This window comes from Mobula hypostoma, chromosome 10 (genome assembly GCF_963921235.1).
Source record: "Mobula hypostoma chromosome 10, sMobHyp1.1, whole genome shotgun sequence".
NCBI classification, from domain to species: domain Eukaryota; kingdom Metazoa; phylum Chordata; class Chondrichthyes; order Myliobatiformes; family Myliobatidae; genus Mobula; species Mobula hypostoma.
The window spans coordinates 120,766,017-120,783,629 of record NC_086106.1 but is presented as its reverse complement, the minus strand read 5'-3'; the positions used below and the strand labels follow the sequence as shown (position 1 = coordinate 120,783,629).

Genomic DNA, 17,613 nt, shown 5'->3' with positions numbered 1-17,613 from the left:
GCACACAGTCTTTTTCCCATGGAGAAGGTACAAAAGCCAAGAAGGTATAGATTTAAGATCAGAAACAAGAGACTGAAAAGAAATATGAAGGGCAGCTTCTTCACACAAAGGGTGGTTCATATTTGGAATGAACTGCGAGGATCAAAGGTTGGGGCAAGCACATTAGCAACTGTTAAAATATGTCTATATAAATTCATGGATAAGGGAGGTTTAGATAGCTAAGGGCCAAATAAAGATTGATGGGACTACCTCACTGGCCAAAACAGTTGGTGTGGATGAGTTGAGCCAAAAGTCTGTATGTATGCTGTATGACATTATGACTACTGTGCCTCCAACTTCTATGTTCTTGTTGTACAGAACTTGGGATTGCATTGTAGTGTAGTCGTTAGTGTAACAACATTTTAGCGCCAGCAGCTTAGATTGATTTCTTGCTGCTATCTATAAGGGGTTTGTTGTTCTCCCCGTAGCCACATGGGTTTCCACCGGGTGCTCATTCCAAATAAGTTTGGGTTAGTAGGATAATTGGTCACATGGGTGTGATTGAACAATATACGCTCACTGGGCCAGAAGGGCCTGTAACTGTGCTATATCTCCAAATAAAGTTAAAATAAAAACTTCCTTCCATGACTGTTTGTTAAATTAGATGTAGTAATGGGCTAGAGCTCATTAAAGTTTAAGATATAAGGCACTGGCCATACCATTCAACTGAAGGCAGTGTCCAACATAAGACCTCGAGTTCGGGTAACATGAAGAGCATTAGAAATGGATTCTATCCTGCCTATTGTATCCATGCACCAAGCTTGTTGTTCAAACTTCATCTTAGAATGATTGTGTGAATACTCCATGTTTTCATTTCTCTTACCCAAGTAGGCCCTACAACCTTTAAGAGAAATCAGGACGTCTGAGTGTTGAAGGAGAAGGGTTCTTGACTCCTTGTGTGTGTGTGAGTGATGAGATTTTAAGGCAATGCCCTCTGACTGTCTAATGGTCTCTCTGCAGTTGATTTTGGAGTCAGTGCGCAGCTGGACAGAACCATGGAGAAACGGAATACCTTCATCGGGACACCTTACTGGATGGCACCAGAAGTGATTGCATGTGACGAAAATGCGGATTCCACGTATGATTACAGAGTAAGCAAAGTAGGAAAGCATGAGGGCACCTTACAAATTACTGCTCGGGTAAACGTATCCGGACTGAACGCAACAGTGCTGTGAAAGCAGATGAGCTGGGAAACTGGTCCCACCAGCCATGATCTGGAAGGCACAGCCAACAAGGCTGAAGGAGGCATCATTACTGCTGCGAAAAAATCACAGACGAGGTGGATGGTCACAGTCTTTCTGACAGGGTAGGGGAAGTCCCAAGCTAAAGGTCATGGGTTTGAGGAGAGAGACAAAAGGTTTAAAGTTTTTCTCATAGAGGGTGTTGCGCTGGTGGAACGAGCTGCTGGCAGAAGTGGTAGGAATGGTGCAAATACGATGTTTAAAAGACACTTGGATGGGTTCTTGGATTTAGAAAAGGTTTAGAAAGATAATGGCTAAATCAGAATCAAGTTTTGATATCACTGCCATATGTCATAAAATTTGTTAACTTTGCAGCAGCAGTACAATGCAATACATAATATGAAAGAAAAAACTGTGAATCACAGTGTTTATATTTATTAAATCCTCTTCTTCATGTGCCTTGTGCGTTGCATGCTTGGGCGATCATGGCTTTCCACATGGAATAATCCCATGCAACGTCAATGATATTTCGCACACTCAGATCTGTTAGTTTATTAAATAGTTAAATTAAATAAGTAATGCAAAAAAATGGAAATGAAAAGAGTAATGAGGTAGTGTTCATGGGTTCAATGTCCATTCAAAAATCAGATGGCAGAGGGGAAGAAGCTGTTCCTGAATCACTGAGTGTGTCCCTTCAGGCTTCTGTAGCTCCTTCCCAATGGTAACAATGAGAAGAGGGCGTGCCCTGGGTGATGAGCGTCCTTAGTGATGGACACCAACCTTTTGCGGCATCGCTCCTTGATGACGTCCTGCATACTACAGAGGCTAGTGCCCATGATGGAGCTGACAACTCTGCTTCTGGGGTGCCACCAAGAAGACGACTCGTATGAGCAGCTCTGATGGATACCATCAAATACTTCCATTTCAGTCTGCTACAGCCAAAAAATAGGACAAACTCAGGTAGACAGCTGGGCGGTATTGATAACTTGGCTTGAAAGAGCCTGTTTCCATGCTGTGTAACTCTGTGAATCTAAATCTTCAAAAGGGAGCTAGAGTGGAATATAAAACATAGTACAGTATGGCCCTTCGGCCCACGATGCTGTGCCTACCCATATAAACCTACCACGAGATTAATCTAAAGCTTCCCTCTTATACAGCCCACATAACTTACAGTTATTTTTATGTCAATGTGCCAATCTAGGAGTCTTTTAATTGTCTCTATTGTATCAGCCTCTACCATCACCAAGAAGATATCCAAGGGTCATAAAACGGTGGGTACAACAGTAGCAAAGTGGTTAGTGCAACACTATTACAGCTCAGGGCATTGACGTTTGGAATTCAATTCCTGCGCTGTCGTTAAGAAGTTTTTACGTTCTCCCATGAACCACATGGGTTTCCTCACACATTCCAGAGATGTACCAGTTAGTTTATTATGTAAATGGTGAAAGATTGCAGCATGCTGTTGTGCAGAAAGACTTGGGAGTGCTTGTTCATGAATCGCAAAAAGTTAGCTTGCAGGTACAACAGGTTATTAAGAAGGCGAACGGAATGTTGGCCTTCATTGCTAGAGGGATTGAATTCAAGAGCAGGGAGGTCATGCTGCAACTATACAGGGTACTGGTGAGGCCGCACCTGGAGTACTGTGTGCAGTTCTGGTCTCCATACTTGAGGAAGGATATACTGGCTTTGGAGGCAGTGCAGAGGAGATTCACCAGGTTGATTCCAGGGATGAAGGGGTTAACCTATGAGGAAAGATTGAGTCGCCTGGGACTATACTCTCTGGAGTTCAAAAGAATGAGAGGGGATCTTACAGAAACATACAAAATTTTGAAAGGGATAGATAAGATAGAAGTAGAGAAGTTGTTTCCATTGGTAGGTGAGACTAGAACTAGGGGACATTGCCTCAAGATTCAGGGGAGAAGATTTAGGACAGAGATGAGGAGAAACTGTTTTTCACAGAGAGTGGTGAATCTGTGGAATTCTCTGCCCGGGGAAGCAGTTGAGGCTTCCTCACTAAATATATTTAAGATACAGTTAGATAGGTTTTTCCGTAGTAAGGGAATTAACGTTTATGGGGAAAAGGCAGGGAGATGAAGCTGAGTTTACAGACAGATCAGCCATGATCTTATTGAATGGCGGGACAGGCTCGATGGGCCAGATGGCCTACTCCTGCTCCTATTTCTTATGTTCTTATATTATGTAGTAGATTAATTGAGCAACTCCCGTGAGTAGGTTAGTTAAAATAGGTTGGTTGCTGGGTGGGTAGTTGGGCCAGGATGGATGGTCTGTTTCACATTTTATTTCTAAATAAGAAATTTAAAAAAGACGTTTCCTTACATGAATCGCCTCATTAGTGGACTTTGAAGAAGGCTATCATAGCTTGCAGAGGGATCTGCTTCGGCTGGAAAAATGGCTGAAAAATGGCAGATGGAATTTAATGCAGCCAAGTGTGAGGTGTTGCACTTTGGTAGGACCAACCTGGGTAGGTCTCACACAGTGAACGGAAGGGCACTGAGGATGTGTGATAGAACAAAGGGATCTGGGAATAAGGTACTTAATTCATTGAAAGTGGCATCACAGGGAGATAGGGTTGCAAAGGCAGCTTTTGGCACATTGGCCTTCGTCAGTCAAAGTATTGAGCGCAGGAGATGGCATGTTATGTTGAAGTTGTATAAGATATTGATGCAGCCTGACTTGGAGTATTGTGTGCAGTTTTGGTCACCTACCTACAGGAAAGATGTAAACAAGGCTGAAAAAGTACACAGGTTATTGTCAGGTCTAAGGGACTTGAGTTATATGGAAAGAGTGAACAGGTTAGGACTTTATTCTTTAGGACATAGAAAACCGAGAGGAGTTTGATAAAGACATACAAAATTATGAGAGGCACGGATAGGATAAAGTGCAAGCAGGCTTTTTCCACTGAGGTTGAGTGGGACTACAACCAGAGGTCATGGGTTAAGAGTGAAAGGTGAGAAGTTTAAACGGAATATGAGAGGAAACTTCTTCACTCAGAGGGTTGAGAGAGAGTGGAATGAGCTGCCAGTACAAGTGGTGCATGAGAGTTTTGTTAGGTATATAGACAGTAAGGGTATGGAGGGCTATGGTCCCGATCGATGAGAGTAGGTAGTTCAAATAGTTTCAGCATGGACTAAATGGGCTGAAGGGCCAGTTTCAGTGCTGTACTTCTCTTTGACTCTACTATAGGAAGGATGTGGAAAACTTAGAGAGGGTGCAGAGGAGATTTACCAGGCTGCTGCCTGGATTACAGAGCACCTGTTCTGAGGATAGGGTGAACAAGTTAGGGCCTTTCTCTATGGAGTGAAGGAGGGCTTAACAGAAGTATACAAGATGATAAGAAGCATAGATCGAGTAGACAGCCAGAGATTTTTTTCGCAAAGTGGAAATGGCTTTAGCGAGGAGGCATAATTTTAAGGTGATTGGAGGAAGGTATAGTGGGGATGTCAGAGATAAGCTTTTCACAGAGAGTGGTGAATGTGTGAAATGCACTGCTAAGGGTGGTGGTAGAGGCAGATATATTATGAACTTTTAAGAAGCTCTTAAATAGGTACATGGTTGATAGAAAAATGTAGGAGGGAAGGGTTAGGTTGATTCTAGAGTAGGTTAAAAGGCACAACAATGCGGGGTGAAGGGTCTGTAATGTGTTGCAGTGTTCTATGTTATTCGAGTCTTCTCTCTGTGTATGTCCAATCCTTGAAAAAGGGATTACGGATGAATCTGTCACCAGCACCTGTGTGTTCCCTACCACTTTGTTTAATGTTAGCATCATACGGCGAAGCTGCGGTCTAGAATCAAGCCTCCATTGCTGGCTTGGGAGTAACACTTCCCGTTGATACCACATCCTCTGTTGATACTGCTTTTTCTCCCACTTGTTTGTATAAATAAACAGTGATTAAGTGAACAGACTGTTTTTGGCCAAGGTACTTTATTATTAAATAAAAAAGGAAAATGCAGGAACTTAAGAAACATTTTAGACTTCATAAATAAAAAAAAATTGCAAATTCATAGGAGACCACAAGAGACTGCAACACGCACAAATGCTAAAGGAACTCAGCAGGTCAGGCAGCATCTATGGGGGGGGCGGGTTAAACGGTCGATGTTTTGGACTGAGGCCCTTCATCAGGGTTGGAAATGAAGGGTGAAGAAGCCAGAACAAGAAGGTGGGAGGAGGGGATGAGTACAAGCTGGCAGGTAATAGGTGAGGCCAGGTGAGGGGGAAGCTGCATAGGTGGCTAAGAGGGTATGAAGTGAGAAGGTGGAAGAGATAAAGTGCTGAAGAAGAAGGTATCTGATTGGAGAGGAGAGTAGACCATGGGAGAAAGGGAAGGAGAAGGGGCACTGGAGAGAGGTACCATCACACCACCTTAGCTTGAAGATGTATGTTTAGTTCATACTCAATGAAAAGTCCAAAAACAGTCTGCTGGTATCAGTAAATGTCAGCACCAAACAGTCAAGACATAGAGCATAGAGAATGACAGCACAATACAAGCCCTTCAGCCCATGATGTTGTGACAACTTTATAACCTACTCTAAAGATCAATCGAACCATTCCCTGTTACACAACACTGCATTTTTCTATTATCCATGTGCTTATCTGAGAGTTTTTTGAAATGTCCCAAATGTATTTTCCTCTACCATCATCTCTGGCTGTGTGTTCTAAGCACCCACCAGTCTCTGTGTAAAAAAAAAACTTAGCCCTGATGTCCCCCCTATACTTTCTTCCAATTATCCTAATAAGTGTCCCTAGTATTAGCATTATATCCACTTATATCAGCAGACGGTAGTAAAGAAACTCAAGACACTTCCCTTTGGGAAGGAGCAACAATCCCAAAATGCTGGCGGAATCAATAGGTCAAATGCCGTCTATGGAAATGAGTAAATAGGCAATCTTTCAGGCTGAGACCCTCCTACTAGTCTACTTCCATATAACCAAGGTTAAACTGGTCAACTGCCATTCAGTACCTACTCAAGGGGTAAGCTCTTCAGTACTTCCTCAGGAAGACCAGTTTGCCAGCAATACCCATTGCCGAAGAATAAACTTCAATAAAAAAACATTTCTGCCAATTCCAGCAATATCTCAACAGTTAACCCAGTATAAAATCAGACACTCTTAGTTCCTGTTGAAATGCTCCTGATCTAATCACCGATTCTGGGAACAATAGAAAATGGATGGCCAGTTTCTGCTGCCAGCTGGAACGATTGTTAGGAATGTGAGGAATGCTGCTCTTGACTGCTGAATATGTGTGGCCTTCTGACAGCCTCCCCCCACCACCCCCACTCCCAGCCCAGAGCACCATGGACTGGTTTCCATTCCACTTTCCAGTACACCTAAAACACGTCTTATTAACAGAGGTCACATAGAAACAAATTACTGATAATTTACTTATTTAGAGTTTCTGCAAGCCGTTCCAGTCCAACGAATCTGCATCACCCATTTACACCCATGTGACCAATTAACCTACTAATTTGTGTGTCTTTGGAATGTGGGATGAAACCGGAGCACCCAGAGAAAACCTACTCGGTCACAGGGAGAATGTACAAACTCTTAACAAACAGTGGTGGACGATGGCCCATGGTCACTTGCATTGTAAAGCATTACGCTAGCCGCTAGGGTATCATCCCTCCACAAAAGCACGGCTAAAAGGAGTGCAACCCAAATGTAGACAACAATCAAGGATTTAAAATTCCAGAAGCCAATGAATGGAACATCAGTAATGTCAAAGTTCAGAGTTCAAATAAAATTTATTATCAGAGTACATACATGTCACCACATACAACTCTGAAATTGTTTTTCTGTTTTCGTACTTAGCAAATCTATAGAACAGCAACTGTATCAATAGGCAACAAATTGTGCAAATGCAAATTTTAATAAGTGGCAATAAATAACAAGCATGAAATAACAATATAAAAACGTCCTTAAATGAGTGTAGTTATCCCCCTTTGTTTAAGAGCCTGATGGTTGAGGGGTAGTAACTGTCCCTAAATCTGGTGGTGTGAGTCCGAGGCACCTGTACCTTCTACCTGATGAGAGCAGCGAGAATAGAGCCTGGCCTGGCTGATGACGATTTTTAATGATGGAGGCTGCTTTTCTATGGCAATGTTTTATGTAGATGTACTCAATGGTTGGGAGGGTTTACCTGTGATGTCCTGGGCTGAATCTGCTAACTTATGTAGGATGGCATTGGTGTTCCCATGCCAGGCCAGAATGCAGCCAGTCAGCACGTTTTCCACCACATATCAATGGAAGTTTGCCAAGGATTTTGATGACACGCTGAATCTCCACAGACTCCTGAGGAAGTAGAGGTGCTGCCATGCTGTCTTCACAATTATATTCATATGATGGGTCTAGCACAGGTCCTCTGAGATAGTGACACACAGGAATTTAAAGTTACTGACCCTCTCCACCTCTGATCCTCCGATGATTACTGGCTCATGGACCTCTGGTTTCCCTCTCCTGAAGTCTACAATCAATTCCTTAGTCTTATTGACATCGAGTGAGTGGTTGTCGTAATAAGTCATATTGGTCATAGAATCATGCAACATTGTAACAGGCCCTTCAGCCCAAAGAGTCCCTGCTGACCACCCACCCCCATTTACACCAAACCTAAACTAGTACCTTTTAATCTTTAGCCATTTCAACCCAATCCCTTAGATTCTACCACTCCCCCCCCCCCCACACACTGCAAACAACTTTGAGTGATGGAATCATTGAGTTACTGACCATGGAAATATACCCTACTCAAACATGCCGACAAAGATTTCCATCTAAACTCGACCCATTTGTCCATATTTGGCCCACATCCTTCTAAGCCGTTCCCATCCATGGATAGGAAGCGTTTAGATGTCCAATCGTCTTTTAAGTGTTGTTATTGTACCTGCCTCAGCTACTTCCTCTGGCAGCTCATCTGTGGAATGCACCACCCACTGCATAAAGAAGTTGCCTCAGAGAACACTTCCTGCTCTCTCCTTAAACCTATGCTCTTGCGATTTAGATTCCCTTTTCCAGGGCAAAAAGAAGATATGCAGTTAGATATAGAACATGGAATAGTACAAGCACTTCAGTCCATGATGTTGTGCTGAGCCTTTAATCTTCTACAAAATTAATCTAACACTTGCCTTCCAAATAGTCCTCCATTTTTCATTCACCCAAGCATCTCTTGTATCTCTGTTGTATCTGCCTGTACTACCACCCCGGGAGTGTATTCCACATAACCACCACTCCCTGTGTGAAAAAAACCTAATACTGACACCCCACGGATGGGTGGTGTAGCAGTTGGCGTAATACTATTACAGCTTGGGACGTCAGAGTTCAGAGTTCAATTCTGATGAATTGAATTCTGTGAGGGTTCTGTATGTGGAATGTGTGTGTCCTCCCGCAGTCCGAAGACTTACCTGCTAATAAGTTAATTGGTCATTGTAAGTTGTCCCATGATTAGGCTAGGGTTAAACTGGGATGTTCCTGAGCAGTGTGGCTTGAAGGGCTGGAAGGGCCTGTTTCACGCTGTATCTCAATAAATAAAATAAAATCCTCCCGTACTTTTTGCCAATCACCCTTAACTTATGTCCTTGCATATTATCCATGTCCAACCTGTCCACTCTATCCATTCTTCTTATCTTATATGTCTTTATCAGATCATCTCTAATCCTCTTTTGCCCCAGCTTGCTCAGCCTTTCCTCATGAGACAGACTCTCTACACCAGGCAGCCTCCTGGTGAATCCTGCACCTTCTGTAAAGCTTCCACACCTTTCCGATAATGAGGCGACCAGAACTGAACACAATACTCAAAGTCTGGTCTGACCAGGGTTTTATAGAGCTGTAGCATTACCTCATGGCTCTTGAACTCATGCACCTGACTAATGAAGGCCAACACACCATACGCCTCCTTAACCACGCAATCAGCCGGTGTGGCAACTTTGACAGACCTACAGACCGGTGTATCCCAAGATCTTTCTGTTTCTGCCTTCAAGTCTGACATTTCAAAGAGTATCACTTCAAGTACGACATTCCAAAGTGTATCACTTCACACTTCACTGGAATGACTCCAAATGCCCAGCTCTGCATCCTATCAATGTGGGAGTAAGCAGTTTAAATGGTTCAGCACAGACGAGATGGGCCAAATGGCCTGTTTCTGTGCTGTGCTTTTCTAGGCCTCTATGTATTCTTGTAACCCACCACTACCTTCTAAGCCGTCCACAGCACCACTAACCTTTGTGCCATCTGCAAATTTACTAACCCATCTTTGCGTTTCCTCGCCCAAGATATTTATAAATAACACAAAGAGCAGCATGTACCTCACCTATGTTGGGTTGATTTTATGCCCTCCTATAAAGTCAGCCAAATTAACCTACCAACCAGTTCATCCTTAGTATGTGGGAGGAGATCTGAGCACCTAAGAGAAACCCACATTGTCACAGAGAGAGGATGTAAAAATTCTGCACAGACAGCATCAGCTAGAAGGATCAAAGTCTGGTTTCTAGGAACTGTTTTGCAGCAGCTCTACTAGCTGTGTCACTGTACACCCCAACGTTGGGGCAATAAGGATAAACAAAGTAAGATTGTGTGTTTACATAGCGCCTTTTAAACCTCAGATGTCCCATGAAGTCAATTAATTATTCTTTGACATTTTGCCACTATTGTAATGTGAGAGGCAATTCACACAGCAGACTCCACAACAGTAATGTGATAAAGAACCAGATAATCTGTTTTCTTTTATCATGTTGAGAGATAAGTATTGACTAGAGCATTCTTATCTTCAGAATATTGTCCTGGGACTTCAGTGTGCAAGAGGCTGACAGAACCTCAGTTTAATATTGTATGTGAAGGTAGTTACTGCTGTCATAACTTTTGAGAAGAGAATTTTGTGCTTTGTTGATCAATTTAACAGCCTCAGATTCACGAAATTCTACTTCAAGAAGATAAATAATAAAATGGAATTCATCTGCGATGCAGATGGACATTCAAAGACTGACAAAGGTATCTCTGATGAGAGAAACACAAGCTAAAATATGGATACTTCATGGGATAATTGGGTTAGAGCAAAGTCTGATTTTATACACTGTCAGAAAGAGAATGGATTGAGGTTCATAGATGAACTCTTTGATTAAATCTAGGAGAAAAAATGATTTCAGGCAAAGCTTAGTTATGACTGGCCCCAAAATGTATTATTGTGAGCTGTTCAGCTACATATTTCTTCTAGAATTTACAATTTTTCTGGTGCAATTCTATTAAAATGGATGCTAAACTGTGAAATGGTTATGGATTGGGAAATTTACATTTAGGTAATAGTGGTCTTCCAGTGAATAGATGGCCTTTCTTAAATGGAAATTTCGCCTGTTCCGTTTGCAATCATTGACAATGGGTAATCTGTAGAGAAAAGAACATGAAAAATGGGAGATTTTTCTTCCATTTCACACTTTCCCTGATCCTCAAATGACTTTTGACTAACTGATTAACATATTTTAGGAACAGTTCTTTATTCTGCATCTCCCATTGAAGAGGGGGAAACTGCAGTAGGTCAAACGGTATTTGTAGATGCCACACATGACAAGCTCTTCCTCAACGTTATAGGCAAGGTATCCATTTTAAATCATAAACCCATCTCAGTGCTGTGTTGGTGCAAGGTGTTGGGTGCGAAAAGAAGTAACTTTATAATGGAGAATATCCAATGGAATGAAAAACATAAATGTGTAACATCTTGTCATGCAAAACCATGAGTTCATCATAGGAGGTTATTTTTCAGCTACTTGTATGAATTGTAGATATTGTTGGGAGTACAAGCAATTTTACTTACTATTTACTTACTTACTTAGAGATACAGCACGGAATAGGGCCTTCTGGTCCTTTGAGCCGCATCACCAACAACCCCCAACAACCCCGGTTTAATGCTAACCTAATCACAGGACAATTTACATTGACCAATTAACCTACCTGGTACGTCCATAGACTGTGGGAGGAAACTGGCGCACTCGAAGGAAACCCACGCATTCCACAGGGAGGACGTACAGTCTCCTTACAGAGAATGCTGAGACTGAACTTCAAAAAGGTGGGTTACATGCAGCTTAAAACCAGAGCTGCAGTTCCAGCAAGATGGCACCAGAGAGCAACGGCAATGTCTTGCAGACAGCTTACAAAACTACTAGATACTCTTCATCTAAATATACTTCTACTCCTTCTTCTGAAATGCGATCGATTGCAGCCTATAATTTCTCTTTTAAGAATGTAGCTTTGGGCTGTCTGAACGACTTGGTGCCTCTGCAATCTCATGGGGGATTCTGCGTGGATAAGATTCTATGTCGATTCATAATGACGGGGCATAAACCTGTTGTTGGATTTCCTGGTGCCAATTAATGTGGCAAGCAAGATAAAAATTGTTGATGACAAGAGTGGAAAACGAATATGTGTTCAGCGCGTTTGACTGGTCTCTCTCGCTGTTGCCGGCGGCCAGAAGGTACAGGAGTCTTGGCCCTTATGCCATTGGGTTCAGGAACAGTTGTTGCCTGGCAACCATCAGACATCTGGACAGGCTTGTCTCAGCGCTGAACACGCTCCGCAGTTGTGGATTTGATTCGTGGACTCTGAAGTTCATGTTCCTTATATTTTTAATTTATTTCTTTTTGATTATTTATATGATTTCATCAGGGCTCTTCAGTGCTGAACTAACTGTGAAGCTTTGGCTTGCGGCCATCTGCACAACACTGAAGATTCACTTTTGGGGACTCTGTGATTAATGATCACAGGTTTACTTTTAATTGTTTGCACAATTGTTCTTCTCTTCAGTTGAACGGGTTTTTTCTTTGAATGAGTTCTATTATGTTTCTCTGTTCTGTGGCTGCCTGTAAGAAGACAAATCTCAAGTTGTATACTATGTGTATATACTTTGATAATAAAATTACCCTGAACTTTGAGTTCATACGCTGGTCTCATCAGCTACCTCGGCGCCCACAGAAGCAGAAACAACTCACCCTCTGTTGTATTTTGTAGCTCCAGAAACCAATCAAAAATTAAAAACAGGAGCCTGGGGATCTGGTATATTTAGGCTTACTTTTAGTGAGGCACTCATCACTTATATATGCCGCAGTGCCATAGTGACTATGAAGTTCGCTTCCTACAAAGCGAAACCCAATAGCATGAACGACAGCGATGCTTCAGTACCAGATGAACTCAACACTTTCTATGCCCGCTTTGAAAGGGAGAATATAACTACAGCTGTGAAAATCCTGATGACCCTGTGATCTCTGTCTCAGAGGCTGATGTTAGGCTGTCTTTAAAGAGAGTGAACCCTTACACGGTGGATGGTCCCGATGGAATACCTGGTAAGGCTCTGGAAACTTGTGCCAACCAACTAACGGGAGTATTCAAGGACATTTTCAACCTGTCACTGCTATGGGTGGAAGTTCCCACTTGCTTCAAAAAGGCAACAATTATACCACTGGCTATGAGAATAATATGAGCTGCCTTAATGACTATCGCCTGGTAGCACTCACATCAACAGTGATGAAATGCTTTGAGAGGTTGTTCATGACTAGACTGAACTTCTACCTCAGCAAGGACCTGGGCCCATTGCAATTTGCCTATTGCCACAATAGGTCAACGGCAGATGTAAACTCAATGGCTCTTCACACAGCTTTAGACCATCTGGGAACACAAACACCTATGTCAGGATGTTGTTCATCGACTATAGCTCAGCATTTAATACCATCATTCCCACAATCCTGATTGAGAAGTTGCAGAACCTGGGCCTCTGTATTTCCCTCTGCAATTGGATTCTCGGCTTTCTAACCGGAAATCCACAATCTGTGCGGATTGGTGATAACATATCCTCCTCACTGATGATCAACACTGGCTCACCTCAGGGGTGTGTGCTTAGCCCACGGCTCTACTCTCTGTATACACATGACTGTGTGGCTAGGCATAGCTCAAATACCATCTATAATGATACAACTATTATTGGTAGAATCTCAGGTGGAGACGAGATGGCGTACAGGAGTGAGATATGCCAACTAGTGGAGAGGTGCCGCAGCAACAACCTGGCACTCAATGACAGTAAGATGAAAGAGCTGATTGTGGACTTCAGGACGGGTAAGATGAAGGATCACATACCAATCCTCATAGGGGGATCAGAAGTGGAGAGAGTGAGCAGCTTCAAGTTCCTGGGTGTCAAGATCTCTGAGGACCTAACCTGGTCCCGACATATCGATGCAGTTATAAAGAAGGCAAGACAATGACTTGTACTTCAGTAGGAGTTTGAAGAGATTTGGTATGTCAACAAATACACTCAAAAACTTCTATAGACGTACCGTGGAGAGCATTTTGACAGGCTGTATCACTGTCAGGTATGGGGGGGGGGGGGCTACTGCACAGGACCGAAAGACACTGCAGAGGGTTGTAAATTTAGTCAGCTCCATCTTGGGTACTGGCCTACAAAGTACCCAGGACATCTTCAAGGAGCAGTGTCTCAGAAAGGCAGTGTCCATTATTAAGGACCTCCAACACTCGGTGCCTTCTTCTCACTGTTACAATCAGGTAGGAGGTACAGAAGCCTGAAGGCACACACTCAGTGAGTCAGGAACAGCTTCTTCCCCTCTGCCATCCGATTCCTAAATGGACATTGAACCTATGAACACTACCTCACTTTTTTAATATATATTATTTCTGTTTTTTGCACGATTTTTAATCTATTCAATATAATTTTACTGTAATTGATATACTTATTTATTATTATTATTATTTTATTTCATTTTCTTCTATATTATGTCATTTCATGACACATGCCGGTGATAATAAACCTGATTCTGATTCTGATTCTGACATATGCCATTCTTGTAGTTCTTACATATAATCTATAATGAATTATGTGAACAAAGAATGCTCAATCAAACAATATACGGGTATTTACAAAATTACTCAAAGATTACTGAAGTATTACATACACTACACCCTTCATCCTGAGAGATTGCCTAAGAAGACAGAGATAATCCCAAGGATTCACAATCCATTGTATCATTTTAACCCTGAACGGTCCCTCATGTAGTGCCGAAACATGCTCTCTTTTTCTTATATTATTACATGCATCACAGCCTGGTATAGAAACACCTATTCTCTTGAATGGAAGTGCCTATGTAAAGCAGTGGATACGGCACATTAAGGGTAAAGTCCTTCCCTCCATTAAACACATCTACAAGGAGTGCTGTTGCAGTAAAGCATATCTTTCATGAAGGACACTCGACACTCATGATATGCTCTCTTCTCACCGCTGCTATCAGGAAAGAGGTACAGGAGTCTCGAGGCCTGCACCACCAGGTTCAGGAACAGTTATTGCCCTTCAACCATCAGGCTCTTAAACCAGAGGGGATAACTTCACTCAACATCACTCACCCCAACACCAAACAGATCCCACAACCTATGGACTCACTTTCAAGGATTTTTCATCACACGTTATTGATATTTATTGTTTTTTTTTCTTTTTGTATTTGCACAGTTTGTTATCTTTTGCACATTAGTTGTATGTCCATCTGCGTCGGCGGCGCGACGCAGCTCGCAGCGGCCACTCCGGTGAATGATATCTGTTATCTGTCAAGTAGGGTGCCGTGCACAATCCTGATTTGATGGAGACAGATGTGAGAGCACGGAGGAACATCTGTGAAACTTCTGAAATTCCTGCTTCGCTGCTGCTGCTACTGTGTGATCCAGAATCTCCGTAGGGGAAGGCCCCGAGTCCTCGGCTTTGCTTGTTGTTTGGTGGTCGGGGCGGGGTTGAAGCGCTCGGGAGAGATGGTGCTCAGTGCTCGGTGTCGGAGGCTCGAAGTTTTCGGATGGACTCAGAGTCAGCTGTGGTCGGGTGCTTCCAATGCATCGGCAAGTTTGCGGCGCTTGGGGGTTCATGGCAGGGAGAGTTTCTCCTTTCTACCGTCTGTATGAGATGATGGGGCAATAGGGACTTGAGACCTTTTTTTACCGTGCCCGTGGTCTGCTCTTTATCAAATTACAGTATTGCTTTGCCCTGTTGTAACTATATGTTATAATTATGTGGTTTTGTCAGTTTTAGTCTTCGTTTGTCCTGTGTTTCTATGATATCTTTCTGGAGGAACATTGTATCATATTTTAATGCATGCATTTCTAAATGACAATAAACATCATAGTCATAGTCATACTTTATTGATCCCTGGGGAAATTGACTGAGCGTCCTCATAATCTAATCTTGTTATGTGTCCATTTTGTTGTGTGCAATGTCTCATTGATTCTATTGTGTTTCTTTGCATTTACTGTCAATGCCCACAAGAAAATGAATAGTGTATGGTGACTTGTGTACTTCGATAAGAAATTTATTTTGAACTTTGACTTTGAATATTGAAAGTACAGTTTAATTTTCAAAATTCGAGATTCAAGATTGCTTACGTTTTTTACCCTTGTGTACTTCCAGTACATAGTATAGTACATACGAGGCATTTTGTTACTTGGTTCTGCCACTCTCAATAAATTACCTTTCAGAATTCTCTGACACAATCATAGCAACAAACGCAATCATTCTATTCTATTTTCTCAGAACCAAGAATCTCAGTGAAACATCCCAAATATTGAAAGCCCTTGATAGATTGGGTGTAGGGATGATGTTTCCTACAATTGGAGAGTCTAGGACCAGAGGGCACAGCCTCAGATAGAAGAACAGAAATGAAGAGAAATTTCTTTATTCAAAGAGTGGTGAATCTGTGGATTGCCACAGATGGCTGTGGATAACTAGATATTTAATGCAGAGATTGGTAGACGCTTGATTAGTAAGGGTGCGAAAGGTTACGGGGAAAATCCAGGAGAATGGGGTTGTGAGGGAAAATAAATCAGCCATGATCGAATGATGGAGCAGACGCAATGGGCTGATGGACCTAATTCTGCTCCAATGTCTTATATTCATGTGGACCCAATGAAAGTTCATTAGTCTGAAACATTACTTCTGTTTTTTCCCCCATCTAGCACACGATGTACAGTGTATCACCAATATATATATTCTTTTTCAGTATTTTGACGGCAAGTCATTTTGATACTCAAGAGCTACCACAAGTTAACGGCATCTTGAACATTAGGAAGTTAGGTGTAAGAATGAAACTTGTTTACCAACTGTCTTTAGGCCAGTACATCCTTGTGGTTTGATTTTAAGATGAAATCAGTCTAGCAGACAGACACGTTTTCCTGTAATTATGTAACAACAATTTTGCATTATTTAAATTGTTACCGAAATTTTTTTATATCATAACTTGCAATCATGAATGCCTCTGAAGTTGGGGAATGATAGCCTGTAAATAAAGCAGAGCAAAACATCAAAACAACACACGGGGAGGCTATTCTATTCACCTACCTGTGGTGACTCTTTGAAAGACAGATCCAATTAGCCCCATTTCTTATCTTCTTTTCCTCTAGTCATTTATGAGAATATATCCAAACACTTTCGAAAATAAGTAACTTATCTGCGTCCATCAGCCTTTCGGGCAAGTATGCTATTTACTTACAAGAAAAATACTTCAAAGTAAATTTATTATTAAAGTACATAAGTGTTACCATATACTATCACGATTCATTCTCTTGCAGGCATTTACAGGAAAAATAATGAATGCTATAGAATTTATGAAACATAGTGCATTAATTCTGACAAACAGCTACAAAGCTTAAAGTGCATTTATTATCGAAGTATATATGCAGTACACAACCCTGGGATTCATCTTCTCCAGACAGCCATGAAACAAAGAAAACCATGTAACCAGTTCAAAGAAAAAATCAACACCTCCCCAGGTGCAAAAACAAATGAATTGCACAAAGGGCAACAAGAAAGAACGAGCGAAAATGCAGAATATAAACACACAAAATCAGAGAAGTCTAATTAAAGTGCAGTCCAATCCACAAACCGCAGACCCAGAACTTGGGTACCATCCTCTGAAAGCAATGAGGCAGAGAACGCAGGGACTTTCCTTTTGGGAGCAGCAAGCGAGAGGGAGAAAGAGACTGTCTCACGCAAACACCTTTCTCTGGCAACACGTTTGAAATGTTGGAATACAGGGAATCCGATTTTATGAAAAAGGAACATGGTTGCTACTCTCAGTGGCCACTTTATTAGGTACACCTGTACACCGCTCAATAATATAAATATCTAATCAGGCAACCATGTGACAGCAACTCAATAAGCGCATGCAGACATGGTCAAGTCGTTGTTCAGAACAAGCATCAAAATGGGGAAGAAATACGATCTAAGTGCCAGACGGGGTGGTTTGAGCATTTCAAAAACTGCTGATCTCCTAGGATTTTGATGCACAACAGTTTCTAGAGTTTACAGAGAATGGGGCAAAAAGAGTTTGTACGTTTTCACTGTGACCATGTGGGTTTCCTCCGGGT

At 42.0% G+C, this 17,613-nt stretch overlaps 1 protein-coding gene across 4 annotated transcripts in view; it reads left to right on the top strand.

Moving 5' to 3' along the window:
* si:zfos-2326c3.2 (mitogen-activated protein kinase kinase kinase kinase 4) overlaps positions 1-17,613 on the top strand; it is a 349,204-nt gene that overhangs the window by 141,408 nt on the left and 190,183 nt on the right. For all 4 annotated transcript variants that reach the window (XM_063061134.1, XM_063061135.1, XM_063061138.1 and 1 more), the window contains exon 7: positions 1,000-1,130. In XM_063061134.1, coding sequence (XP_062917204.1) covers positions 1,000-1,130 — 131 coding nt within the window. The remainder of the gene's footprint in view (positions 1-999; positions 1,131-17,613) is intronic.